Below are 13,416 nucleotides of genomic sequence, written 5' to 3'. Positions count from 1 at the left end.
CTCCTTTCTTTTTCTTTTTCTCTTTCTCTCCCGCAGCCTCCGCCCGGTTCGTGTCCCTCGGAGCCTTCTGGAGCAGCGTTAACCCCTGCGAGCCCGGCGCGGAGCACGGAGCACTCGAGGAGACGGGGAGGGGATGGGGGGACACGGGAGGAGCTCCGAGGGGCGGCGGGGACCCGGCTAATCCCCCTGCCAGGACCTGTGTCCTTCCTTCTGCCGGGACCTGTGTCCTTCCTTCTGCCGGGACCCGGCTGATGCCCCTGCCAGGACCTGTGTCCTTCCCCCTGCCAGGACCCGGTTAATCCCGCTGCCAGGACCTGTATCCATCCCCCTGCCGGGACCCGGCTAATCCTCCTGCCAGGACCTGTGTCCCTCTCCCTGCTAGGATCTGTGTCCTTCCTTCTGCCAGGACTTGTGTCCTTCCCTCTGCCGGGACCCGGCTGATGCCCCTGCCAGGACCCGTGTCCATCCGCCTGCCGGAACCTGTGTCCTTCTCCCTGCCAGGATCTGTGTCCTTCCCCCTGCCAGGACCCGGCTAATCACCCTGCCAGGACCTGTGTCCATCCCCCTGCCAGGACCTGGGATGTTCCCCCTGCCAGGACCCGTGTCCCTCTCCCTGCCAGGACCTGTGTCCATCCCCCTGCCAGGACCTGGGATGTTCCCCCTGCCAGGACCCGTGTCCCTCTCCCTGCCAGGACCTGGGATGTTCCTCCTGCCAGGACCTGGGATGTTCCCCCTGCCAGGACCCGTGTCCATCCCCCTGCCAGAACCTGGGATATTCCCCCTGCCAGGACCCGGTTAATCCCCCTGCCAGGACCTGTGTCCATCCCCCTGCCAGGACCTGGGATGTTCCCCCTGCCAGGACCCGTGTCCCTCTCCCTGCCAGGACCTGGGGCGCTCCCGGTGGCGCTCGCGGTGTCCCCAGGGGGATGTGCGGGATCCTGCCCCGTCCCCTCCCCTCGGCACCAGCCCGGCCGAGGCCGCTCGTCTGGGCTTAAAACTTGAAATTTTGGGAAAGCGCTTCTGTTTTTGATGGGCGGCGCTCAGGGAGGGAATAAAGGGGAAGGACGCGGAGAGGGGAGGCGGCTGCGGGTGTCGCTGCGAGCTCCGGACCCGGCGGGAGTTTCTGCGGGAGGAAAGAACATTTCGAGGGGTTTGGTTCCGCAGGATTTTTTTTCTTGTCGTTTTTTAAAGCTCTGCATCAATCCCTGCCCTCCCACCGCCACTCACGGGCAAGGAATGAAAGTTTCACCCTCCTAGAAGGCAAAATTTTCATTTTCCTGGTGTCTTCTAGCGTCTCTTAGGCAAGAAACACCTGAAATACCCAAAATGGGGAAAAATTTGCGCTCCTTCAGTTATCCAGGGAAGCACCAAAAATCCGTGTGGGAAAACAGGATCCAGGCAGAGCAGGGGGCTGGGAATGCTGGTGTGACCTTCAGGAGTGTTCGCAGGGGAAAAATGGGATTTGAGAGTCTGGGAATGCTGGATGCGGTCAGTGCTGCCAGCTCGACGCCTCACACCGCAGTTTCCTGTCGGTGAAATTCCCCAGAGAAGCTCCAGGCTGGGATTTCACCCCTGGAACCGCCCGGGGTGATTCCTCCTGCTGAGCCCCCGAGCGAGGAAACGCTGCTCCAAATGGAGCCGGGAAACGGAGCCGGAAACATTCCAGGAATTCTGCAGGAACAAATCTCAATAACGGGAATCAGGAGCCTGAAACATTCCTGAGAATTCTGCAGGAATAAATCTCAATAATGGGAATCAGGAGCCTGAAATATTCCTGAGAATTCTGCAGGAACAAATCTCAGTAATGGGAATCAGGAGCCTGAAATATTCCTGAGGATTCTGCAGGAACAAATCTCAATAACGGGAATCAGGAGCCTGAAACATTCCCGAGAATTCTGCGGGAACAAATCTCAATAACGGGAATCAGGAGCCTGAAACATTCCTGAGAATTCTGCAGGAACAAATCCTGTTCTGAGTAATGGGAATCAGCAGCCTGAAATATTCCTGAGGATTCTGCAGGAACAAATCTCAATAGTGGGAATCAAGGAGCCTGAAACATTCCTGAGAAATTCCTGCAGGAACAAATCATGTTCTCAATAATTTGTTCCTGCAGGAACTCCTCAGGAATGTTTCAGGCTCCCGATTCCCATTATTGAGAACAGGATTTGTTCCTGCAGGAATTCCTCAGGAATGTTTCAGGGGGTGGGATTAGGAAGGAAAATCCTGTTTGATGGAAATGAGACAAAAATCTGCCACCGGGGATGTCCCCGAAGTGTCCCAAGCCGGGCCGGACGGGGTTTGATGGGTTTTAACGTCCCACCGGGAGTGCCCCAGCCGGAGCAGTTAATGCCGATTAATAAATCCATCAATAATTCACCAGGAGCTCCGTGCGGACATTCCAGCCCCGCGGCTGCTGCAGGGAATCAAAGGGTTCCCTTTTCCCGAGGCTGAGCTCTCATAAAGCCGCGCTTGTGCCGGGCTGGGGTTTGTGGGGCCGGGCTCAGCAAGGCCGGGCTCAGCTCGGGGTTGGGGACGGGAGCGGCTCCCGGGGATCAAAGGGACACGCGGGGAGCGGAGCGGAAATTCCCGGCAGAGCTCACACCCCAGGGTTCAGAATTTCGGGTTCCTCGGGGATCAGTTCTGAGCGGAAAGCAGAGCCTGAAAATTCTCCCCCTTCAGAAATCAATTTTGGGGAATTCCAAGGGGAAATTCCCAGGGTTTTGGGGCGGAAATTCCCAGAGTTTCGGGGCTGAAATTCCCAGGGTTTTGGGGCTGAAATTCCCACAGTTTTGGGGTGAAATTCCCACGATTTGGGGCTGAAATTCTTAGGGCTTTGGGCCTGAAATTCCCACGATTTGGGGCTGAAATTCACAGGGATTTGGGCTGAAATTCCCAGAGTTTTGAGGCTGAAATTCCCAGGGTTTTGAGGCTGAAATTCCCAGGGTTTTGAGGCTGAAATTCTGTTTTGGGGCTGAAATTCTGTTTTGGGGCTGAAATTCCCAGACTTTGGGGCTGAAATTCCCAGGGTTTTAGGCTGAAGTTCCCAGGGTTTTGGAGCTGAAATTCCCAGAGTTTTGAGGCTGAAATTCCCACCTTTGGGGCTGAAATTCCCAGTGTTTTGGGGCTGAAATTCCAAGGGTTTTGGGGCTGGAAGTCCAAGGGTTTGGGGCTGAAATTCCCAGGGGTTTGGGGATGAAATTCCCAGAGTTTTGGGGCTGAAATTCCCAGAGTTTTGGGGCTGAAATTCCCAGTTTTGGAGCTGAAATTCCCAGACTTTGGGGCTGAAATTCCCAGACTTTGGAGCTGAAATTCCCAGAGTTTTGGGACTGAAATTCCCAGGCTTTGGGGCTGAAATTTCCAGGGTTTGGGGCTGAAATTCCCAGTTTTGGGGCTGAAATTCCCAGTTTTGGGGCTGAAATTCCCAGGGGATTGGGGCTGAAATTCCCAGAGTTTTGGGGCTGAAATTCACAGGGTTTGGGGATGAAATTCCCAGAGTTTTGGGCTGAAATTCCCAGGGTTTTGGAGCTGAAATTCCCAGTGTTTTGGGACTGAAATTCCCACAGTTTTGGAGCTGAAATTCCCAGTGTTTTGGGACTGAAATTCCCAGGCTTTGGGGATGAAATTCCCAGGGTTTGGGGCTGAAATTCCCAGGGGTTTGTGGATGAAATTCCCAGAGTTTTGGGGCTGAAATTCCCAGAGTTTAGGGGCTGAAATTCCCAGGGTTTTGGGGCTGAAATTCCCGGGGTTTGTGGATGAAATTCCCAGACTTTGGGGCTGAAATTCCCAGACTTTGGAGCTGAAATTCCCAGGGTTTTGGAGCTGAAATTCCCAGTGTTTTGGGACTGAAATTCCCACAGTTTTGGAGCTGAAATTCCCAGGGTTTGGGGCTGGAATTCCCAGAGTTTAGGGGCTGAAATTTCCAGGGTTAGAGGCTGAAATTCCCAGAGTTTTGGGGCTGAAATTCCCAGGGTTTGGGGCTAAAATTCCCAGTGTTTTAGGGCTGAAATTTCCAGGGTTTGGGGCTGGAATTCCCATGTTTTGGGGCTGAAATTCCCAGGGTTTGGGGCTAAAATTCCCAGTGTTTTGGGGCTGAAATTTCCAGGGTTTGGGGCTGGAATTCCCATGTTTTGGGGCTGAAATTCCCAGGGTTTGGGGCTGAAATTCCTGGGGAACACAGCGTTGCAGTGCCCTAAAAACACATTCGAACAGCCAGGGAAATTAAAAAAAAAAAAAAAATAAATAAAAAAAGGATGTTCCTGTCTTTTTGCAGCAGGGAAACGCTCAGGGAAGGTTTCACCTCTGCCATCTGCTGGCACAGACCTGCTGCTGAGGGATGTCCCTGGAATTGTGGATTTCAGAGCAATTCCCAGGCTGCTGCTGCTGGGAGCAGGTGGGAGCAGCTGAGATAAATCTGGTCCCTCACTTGCCGAGCTAAATGTGGGAAAAGCTGGTGCTGGAGGAAAAGTGAGAGGTTTGGAAAGGGAATATTTGGGTGGGAAAGTGGCTCTGCAGGAAGCTGGAGGGTGCAAACAGCACACAGAGTGTGAGTGCCTTTCATTGCCAGCACAGGGTTTGTGTGGAAGGCAACAGAGCAGAAAATCAAACCCTTCTCTGAGCAGCAAACATTTATCCATTTAATGAACCAGTGCTCTAATTGAATGTGTTCAATGGGTGTCCTCAACTTGGCTAAATCCTAAAACACTCCAACAGTTGCTACCTGGGGCAGGGAGAGATTTGAAGTTTCTTTGGCTTTATAAAAACCTGGAGATTGAGAGGGGAAAAATGCTTTGCTTGATCAAAATCACCTTTCCCTAAAGCTGAGTGTACAAACCATGGAGCATTTCTGTCCCAGAGCCTGGGTTAGCCCGGGCAAGCTGGAAAAAATGCAGCTCCTCAAATCCTATCCCTCCCTTTCTCCTGCAATTCCCAAGAGAAAACAAAGTTCAGAGCTCAGAATGTTTTGGGCTCTGGGCTGAGATAACACAGCTTCAGTTGGTGTCTGCACATCAGCTGTGGAAATCATGTCATCTTAATGCAGGGTGGGAAAAGAATGCAGCTGGAGTTCCCAAAGGAGAACCAGAATGGAATCCACTCCCCAAACCCTGCGTGAGCTCACTGGGCTGAGCCCAACTTCTGCCACCCCAGCAATTACTGGGATGGGAACTGGAGAAACAATCAGAGATTTCTCTGCAAATGTTGCGAGAGAAGGAAGGACAGAGGGGCTGTGGAGCTCAGGGGGTGCTGCTGCTGCTGCTGCCCATGGCCAGGCACAGGATTTCCTTGTGGAAGTTGGCCTGAGCGTTCATCAGGTGGAAGAGGTTCAGGAAGCTGCTGTCCTGCTCATCCCGCTCACCTGCAGCACAGAAGGCAGGGCAGGGAAAGGGAAGGGGCAGGGAGCCCAGGAGCACTCCCAGTAAAGCCCAGGAGCTCTCCCAGTAAAGCCCAGCAGCTCTCCCAGTAAAGCCCAGGAGCTCTCCCAGTAAAGCTCAGCTCTCCCAGTAAAGCTCAGCTCACCCATAAAGCCCAGGAGCTCCCCCAGTAAAGCCCAGGAGCTCTCCCAGTAAAGCTCAGCTCTCCCATAAAGCCCAGGAGCTCTCCCAGTAAAGCTCAGCTCTCCCAGTAAAGCCCAGGAGCTCTCCCAGTAAAGCTCAGCTCTCCCAGTAAAGCTCAGCTCTCCCAGTAAAGCCCAGGAGCTCTCCCAGTAAAGCTCAGCTCTCCCAGTAAAGCTCAGCTCTCCCGGTAAAGCTTAGGAGCTCTCCCAGTAAAGCTCAGCTCTCCCATAAAGCCCAGGAGCTCTCCCAGTAAAGCTAAACTCTCCCAGTAAAGCTCAGGAGCTCTCCCAGTAAAGCCCAGGAGCACTCCCAGTAAAGCTCAGCTCTCCCAGTAAAGCTCAGGAGCTCTCCCAGTAAAGCCCAGGAGCTCTCCCAGTAAAGCTCAGCTCTCCCAGTAAAGCCCAGGAGCTCTCCCAGTAAAGCTCAGCTCTCCCAGTAAAGCTCAGCTCTCCCATAAAGCCCAGGAGCTCTCCCAGTAAAGCCCAGGAGCTCTCCCAGTAAAGCTCAGCTCTCCCATAAAGCTCAGCTCTCCCAGTAAAGCTCAGCTCTCCCAGTAAAGCTCAGGAGCTCACCCAGTAAAGCTCAGCTCTCCCATAAAGCCCAGGAGCTCTCCCAGTAAAGCTCAGGAGCTCTCCCAGTAAAGCTCAGCTCTCCCATAAAGCCCAGGAGCTCTCCCAGTAAAGCTCAGCTCTCCCAGTAAAGCTCAGGAGCTCTCCCAGTAAAGCTCAGCTCTCCCATAAAGCCCAGGTGCTCTCCCAGTAAAGCTCAGCTCTCCCAGTAAAGCTCAGCTCTCCCATTAAGCCCAGGAGCTCTCCCAGTAAAGCCCAGCTCACCCATAAAGCCCAGGAGCTCTCCCAGTAAAGCTCAGGAGCTCTCCCAGTAAAGCTCAGCTCTCCCATTAAGCCCAGGAGCTCTCCCAGTAAAGCTCAGCTCTCCCATAAAGCCCAGGTGCTCTCCCAGTAAAGCTCAGCTCTCCCAGTAAAGCTCAGCTCTCCCATTAAGCCCAGGAGCTCTCCCAGTAAAGCCCAGCTCACCCATAAAGCCCAGGAGCTCTCCCAGTAAAGCTCAGGAGCTCTCCCAGTAAAGCTCAGCTCTCCCATTAAGCCCAGGAGCTCTCCCAGTAAAGCTCAGCTCTCCCAGTAAAGCTCAGCTCTCCCAGGCTCCTCCCCCAGGACAGACAGACGCAGGCAGGGACAGACAGACAGTGGTGTGCCGGACAAGGAGCTGAGCCGAGCCCCAGCAGGGCGAGCACAGGCAGCAGCTGCAGCTGGTGCAGGCTCAGGCTCAGCCCAGAGGGATTCTGAGCCCAGATTTCTGTTAAACCACATTTTAAACCACTCTTACCTCACCACCCATGGCAGGAATCCCTCAGAAACAGAAGTAATTTACAATAAATATTTCTCCCTAAGGATGGTACTTGATGACTAATTTTCTAAATGTATGTCTATCATTGGAAGTATTGATGATTTTTGTTGGGGATTTTTATTGCTGATTTTTATTGCTGATTTTTGTTGCTGATTTTATTGCTGATTTTTGCTGGGGATTTTTGCTGGTGATTTTTGCTAGTGATTTTTATTGCTGATTTTTATTGCTGATTTTTATTGCTGATTTTTGCTGCTGATTCTTTATTGCTGATTTTTATTGCTGATTTTTATTGCTGATTTTATTGCTGATTTTTATTGCTGATTTTATTGCCGATTTTATTGCTGATTTTATTGCTGATTTTTATTGCTGATTTTTGCTGCTGATTTTATTGCTGATTTTATTGCTGATTTTATTGCTGATTTTTATTGCTGATTTTTATTGCTGATTTTATTGCCGATTCTTATTGCTGATTTTTATTGCTGATTTTTGTTGCTGATTTTTGTTGCTGATTTTTGCTGGTGATTTTTATTGGTGATTTTTGTTGCTGATTTTTATTGCTGATTTTTGTTGCTGATTTTATTGCTGATTTTTGCTGGGGATTTTTGCTGGTGATTTTTGCTAGTGATTTTTATTGCTGATTTTTATTGCTGGTTTTTGCTGCTGATTTTTATTGGTGATTTTTATTGCTGATTTTTGTTGCTGATTTTATTGCTGATTTTTGCTGGTGATTTTTATTGGTGATTTTTGTTGCTGATTTTTATTGCTGATTTTTATTGCTGATTTTTGCTGCTGATTTTATTGGTGATTTTTATTGCCGATTTTTGCTGCTGATTTTTATTGCCGATTTTTATTGCTGATTCTTGTTGCTGATTTTTATTGCTGATTTTATTGCTGATTTTTTATTGCTGATTTTATTGCTGATTTTTATTGCTGATTTTATTGCTGATTTTATTGCCGATTTTTATTGGTGATTTTATTGCTGATTTTGTTGCTGATTTTTATTGCTGATTTTATTGCTGATTCAAATTGCTGGGTTTATTGCTGATTTTATTGCTGATTTTTATTGCTGATTTTATGCTGCTGATTTTATCGGTGATTTTTGCTGCCCAGAGCAGCTGTGGCTGCCCCTGCATCCCTGGCAGTGCCCAAGGCCAGGCTGGGCAGGGCTTGCAGGACGTGGGAGCTGTCCCTGCCACTTTACCATCCCACCCCAAGCACTCAGAAATTGTGGCAATGTGTGATTTTGTGCCCTGAGGGGATGCTCGGGGCTCACCAGCCAGCACTGCCTGCAGCAGGTCCATCAGCATCCGGGCAAAGCAGCTCTCCAGGCACTGCAGGAAGTTCTTCCTCTCCCAGGGGCTGCTGAAAACCTTGCAGACCTTCTGCATCATCTTCACTGCCCAGTCCATGCAGTACAGGTCCTTCTCACACACCTGCAGCCACAGGGAGGGTTCCAAACTCAGGTTTTAGGGTGTGAGATCATCAGCTTAGCACTCATTTGGTTCTGGATCAGTTGTGGCAAGGGCTGGAGAACCAGGGGATGTGACAAGGACACAGAGGTTGTTCTGGATGGAACAAAGGGAATTCTGAATTCTGCTGGTGGTGCTTCTCTTCAGGGATGTGCTGGACAGGGAGCAGAGAGGTGGAGGAGCACCCAGGGCTGGATTTATTCCTGGGAACAGCACCCAGGGCTGGATTTATCCCTGGGAACAGCACCCAGGGCTGGGTTTAATCCTGGGAACAGCACCCAGAGCTGGATTTATCCCTGGGAACAGCACCCAGGGCTGGATTTATCCCTGGGAACAGCACCCAGGGCTGGGTTTAATCCTGGGAACAGCACCCAGAGCTGGATTTATCCCTGGGAACAGCACCTTGAGATGGATTTATCCATGGGCAGAGAACCCAGGGCTGGATTTATCCTTGGGAACAGCACCCAGGGCTGGATTTATCCCTGGGAACAGCACCCAGGGCTGGGTTTAATCCTGGGAACAGCACCCAGAGCTGGATTTATCCCTGGGAACAGCACCTTGAGATGGATTTATCCATGGGCAGAGAACCCAGGGCTGGATTTATCCTTGGAACAGCACCCAGGGCTGGATTTATCCCTGAAAACAGCACCTAGGGCTGGGTTTATCCTTGAGGAGAGCACCCAGGGCTGGATTTACCCCTGGGCAGAGCACCCAGAGCTGGATTTATTCCTGGTGTGTGGGATCAGCTGGTGAATCTTTTCCAGCCAGAGGCAGCAAATGTGGATTTGTGAGAAAAGAGGGTCTGTGTGGGCTGTACTCACCAGAACCATGAAGACCATGAGCCTGGCCAGCTCCACAGCTCTGCCATTCACAGCTTTGCTGGCCATGAAGGTGAAGCAGATGCTGTTGCCACTGAGGAGGAGCAGGCGAGCGTTGTTCTCCATCAGCCACTGCTGGGGAACCACTTCAGAAGGAGGGAGAGAGGATTTCAGTCCCCTCTGAGCAGCAAAGGCAGCAGTGAAATTGCACAGGTAATTAGAGCAGTGAGAATTAGAGCTCTCCACACAACCAAAACTCTCAGTGTGGCTGGTCAAAACCAATCAGGAGAATTTTGAGCAAACTCCAGGTTTGGACAATATTTCCTGAATAATTCAAGGAAAGATTTGAGTTTTAAAGCTCTGCATGGATTTTTTAAAAGATTTGTCCATGGGGAAAGAGCCTGGATGTGGAAGGGATGCTGAGTTTCTCTCATCCCAGCCTGGCTTCCCAGTGTGAGCACTTTCCCAGTTAAGCCACAGCTACTGAGAGGAATTTTGCAGCACACAGCTGGGTTTGGAGGATCCACAATCCCAGGGGTGAATGATAAAGGCAAAAACACACCTGACAGCTCATCCACAAGACTGATAACATCATCTGCTGTCCATTCTCTAGCTTCTGTACCATACAGCAGCTTAATTGCATCAGCTAAACCCTTCAGACTGGTCTCATCTGTTGGTCCTTCTATCATTTTCTGCCAGACCACATGTCCTGAGTGACATATCAATCACAACTGCTAGTAAGTGACATTTTTTTTTAAAACAAGCACGTTGCTAAACTCAGACTCACAGAAGAGGCAGAGGTGACACCATTGAGGCTTTGGGATTATTTTCCATCTGTCATTTTAGCGGAGTCAAAGAAACTCAGATTTAATAATTAAGTGAGGAAATGTGTTTTCCTTCAGGGAAATGGGTGCTTCTTTGAGCTGGGTTTAAATCCACCCCAAGCAGGGCAGAATAGAGGAGCAGAGGTGTCATTTAATTTCTTCATTGAACTGTAACTTACATGTGTGTGTGAATAATTTATATAATTTCTGTATGTTAGTGATGGCTGGTTGAGCAGAACAATTTTTGTTTTCCCCAATGGTTTCAGATGGACAGAGGGCAGGTTTAGATTGGGTTTTAGGAAGGAATTCCTTCCTTACAAGGAGAACCCTGTGAGGGTGGAGAGGGGCCGGAATGGATATCCCAGGGATGCCCCAACCCTGGAAGTGTCCCAGGAATGGATTTCCCAACCCTGGAAGTGTCCCAGGAATGGATTTCCCAGGGGTGCCCCATTCCAGGAATGGATTTCCCAGGGATTCCCCATCCCAGGAATGGATTTCCCAGGGATTCCCCAACCCAGGAATGGATTTCCCAGGGGTGCCCCATCCCAGGAATGGATTTCCCAGGGATTCCCCATTCCCAGGAATGGATTTCCCAGGGATGCCCCATTCCAGGAATGGATTTCCCAGGGATGCCCCATTCCCAGGAATGGATTTCCCAGAGATTCCCCATCCCAGGAATGGATTTCCCAGGGGTGCCCCATCCCAGGAATGGATTTCCCAGGGATTCCCCATCCCAGGAATGGATTTCCCAGAGATTTCCCATCCCAGGAATGGATTTCCCAGGGATTCCCCATCCCAGGAATGGATTTCCCAGGGATTCCCCAACCCAGGAATGGATTTCCCAGGGGTGCCCCATCCCAGGAATGGATTTCCCAGGGATTCCCCATTCCCAGGAATGGATTTCCCAGGGATGCCCCATTCCAGGAATGGATTTCCCAGGGATGCCCCATTCCCAGGAATGGATTTCCCAGAGATTCCCCATCCCAGGAATGGATTTCCCAGGGATTCCCCATCCCAGGAATGGATTTCCCAGGGGTGCCCCATCCCAGGAATGGATTTCCCAGGGATTCCCCATCCCTGGCAGTGCCCAGGAATGGATTTCCCAGGGGTGCCCCATTCCAGGAATGGATTTCCCAGGGATTCCCCATCCCAGGAATGGATTTCCCAGGGGTGCCCCATCCCAGGAATGGATTTCCCAGGGATTCCCCATCCCAGGAATGGATTTCCCAGAGATTTCCCATCCCAGGAATGGATTTCCCAGGGATTCCCCATCCCAGGAATGGATTTCCCAGGGGTGCCCCATCCCAGGAATGGATTTCCCAGAGATGCCCCATCCCAGGAATGGATTTCCCAGAGATTCCCCATCCCAGGAATGGATTTCCCAGGGATTCCCCATCCCTGGCAGTGCCCAGGAATGGATTTCCCAGGGGTGCCCCATTCCAGGAATGGATTTCCCAGGGATTCCCCATCCCAGGAATGGATTTCCCAGAGATGCCCCTTCCCAGGAATGGATTTCCCAGAGATTCCCCATCCCAGGAATGGATTTCCCAGGGATTCCCCATCCCTGGCAGTGCCCAGGAATGGATTTCCCAGGGGTGCCCCATTCCAGGAATGGATTTCCCAGGGATTCCCCATCCCAGGAATGGATTTCCCAGGGATGCCCCATTCCCAGCAATGGATTTCCCAGGGATTCCCCATCCCAGGAATCGATTTCCCAGGGATTCCCCATCCCAGGAATGGATTTCCCAGGGATGCCCCATCCCAGGAATGGATTTCCCAGGGATGCCCCATCCCAGGAATAGATTTCCCAGGGATGCCCCATCCCAGGAATAGATTTCCCAGGGATGCCCCATCCAGGCCAGGCTGGGCAGCATTTGGGATTGGGGAAGGTTCCCCTGCCCACGGGACACTTTAGGATCCCTTCCCACCCAACCCGTTTCGTGGTTCCATCCCATTTTTGGGGTTCCCCCGGGCCGGGCTCACCGTCGCGGGAGGACACGGGCCCGAAGATGAGGTAGAGCAGGCGGGCCTGGTTGACCATGGGCCAGGGCTTGAGGATCCGCGTCAGCCAGAAGGCGGAGTCGCCGCGGCGGCTCCCGGAGAGCAGCACGGCGCGGCAGAACAGGCGGATCCGCAGCTCCAGGCGGCGGGCGCTGCCTGCGGGGTCAGGGCGGGCGGCGGGGTCAGCGCCCGAACCGGGTCAGCGCCCGAACCTGCCGGGTCAGCGCCCGAACCTGCCGGGTCAGCGCCCGAACCGCTGCTGGGTCAGCGCCCCCGAACCGGCTGGGTCAGGGCCCGAACCGCTGCTGGGTCAGCGCCCGAACCGGCCGGGTCAGCGCCCGAACCGCTGCTGGGCCGGGTCAGCGCCCGAACCGGCTGGGTCAGCGCCCGAACCGGCGGGGTCAGCGCCCGAACCGCTGCTGGGTCAGCGCCCCCGAACCGCTGCTGGGTCAGCACCCCCAAACCGGCGGGATCAGCGCCCGAACCGGCCGGGTCAGCGCCCGAACCGCGGCTGGGTCAGCACCCCCAAACCGGCTGGGTCAGCACCCCCAAACCGGCTGGGTCAGCGCCCGAACCGCTGCTGGGTCAGCGCCCCCGAACCGCTGCTGGGTCAGCGCCCGAACCGCGGCTGGGTCAGCGCCCGAACCGGCCGGGTCAGCGCCCGAACCGCTGCTGGGTCAGCGCCCGAACCGGCTGGGTCAGCGCCCGAACCTGCCGGGTCAGCGCCCGAACCGCTGCTGGGTCAGCGCCCCCGAACCGCTGCTGGGTCAGCGCCCGAACCGCTGCTGGGTCAGCGCCCGAACCGGCTGGGTCAGCCCCCGAACCGGCTGGGTAAGCGCCCGAACCGCTGCTGGGTCAGCGCCCGAACCGGCTGGGTCAGCCCCCGAACCGGCTGGGTCAGCGCCCGAACCGGCTGGGTCAGCCCCCGAACCGGCTGGGTCAGCCCCCGAACCGGCTGGGTCAGCGCCCGAACCGGCTGGGTCAGCGCCCGAACCGCTGCTGGGTCAGCGCCCGAACCGGCTGGGTCAGCGCCCGAACCGCTGCTGGGTCAGCGCCCGAACCGGCTGGGTCAGCCCCCGAACCGGCTGGGTCAGCGCCCGAACCGGCTGGGTCAGCCCCCGAACCGGCTGGGTCAGCCCCCGAACCGGCTGGGTCAGCGCCCGAACCGGCTGGGTCAGCGCCCGAACCGCTGCTGGGTCAGCCCCCGAACCGGCTGGGTCAGCCCCCGAACCGGCTGGGTCAGCCCCCGAACCGGCTGGGTCAGCGCCCGAACCGGCTGGGTCAGCGCCCGAACCGCTGCTGGGTCAGCGCCCGAACCGGCTGGGTCAGCGCCCGAACCGCTGCTGGGTCAGCGCCCGAACCGGCTGGGTCAGCGCCCGAACCGCTG

The 13,416-nt window shown here is 53.8% G+C and overlaps 1 protein-coding gene across 3 annotated transcripts in view; it reads right to left on the bottom strand.

The window, feature by feature from the left end:
- Positions 1-4,264: 4,264 nt before the first annotated feature.
- The window catches only part of FBXO47 (F-box protein 47), a 22,819-nt gene continuing 13,667 nt past the window's right edge, over positions 4,265-13,416 (bottom strand). For 2 of the 3 annotated variants that reach the window (XM_056512247.1, XM_056512246.1), the window contains exons 8-12: positions 12,012-12,185; positions 9,767-9,913; positions 9,208-9,350; positions 8,191-8,350; positions 4,265-5,353 (exon numbers count right to left, since the gene is read on the bottom strand). In XM_056512247.1, the coding sequence (XP_056368222.1) occupies positions 5,232-5,353; positions 8,191-8,350; positions 9,208-9,350; positions 9,767-9,913; positions 12,012-12,185 (746 nt within the window). In that variant the 3' untranslated portion in view covers positions 4,265-5,231. The remainder of the gene's footprint in view (positions 5,354-8,190; positions 8,351-9,207; positions 9,351-9,766; positions 9,914-12,011; positions 12,186-13,416) is intronic. The other variant, XM_056512248.1, reaches the window with a different exon arrangement.

The sequence above is a fragment of the Oenanthe melanoleuca genome, chromosome 27 (genome assembly GCF_029582105.1).
Source record: "Oenanthe melanoleuca isolate GR-GAL-2019-014 chromosome 27, OMel1.0, whole genome shotgun sequence".
Taxonomy (NCBI): Eukaryota; Metazoa; Chordata; class Aves; order Passeriformes; family Muscicapidae; genus Oenanthe; species Oenanthe melanoleuca.
The sequence above is the reverse complement of the archived record's forward strand: the minus strand, read 5'-3'. Positions and strand labels throughout refer to the sequence as shown.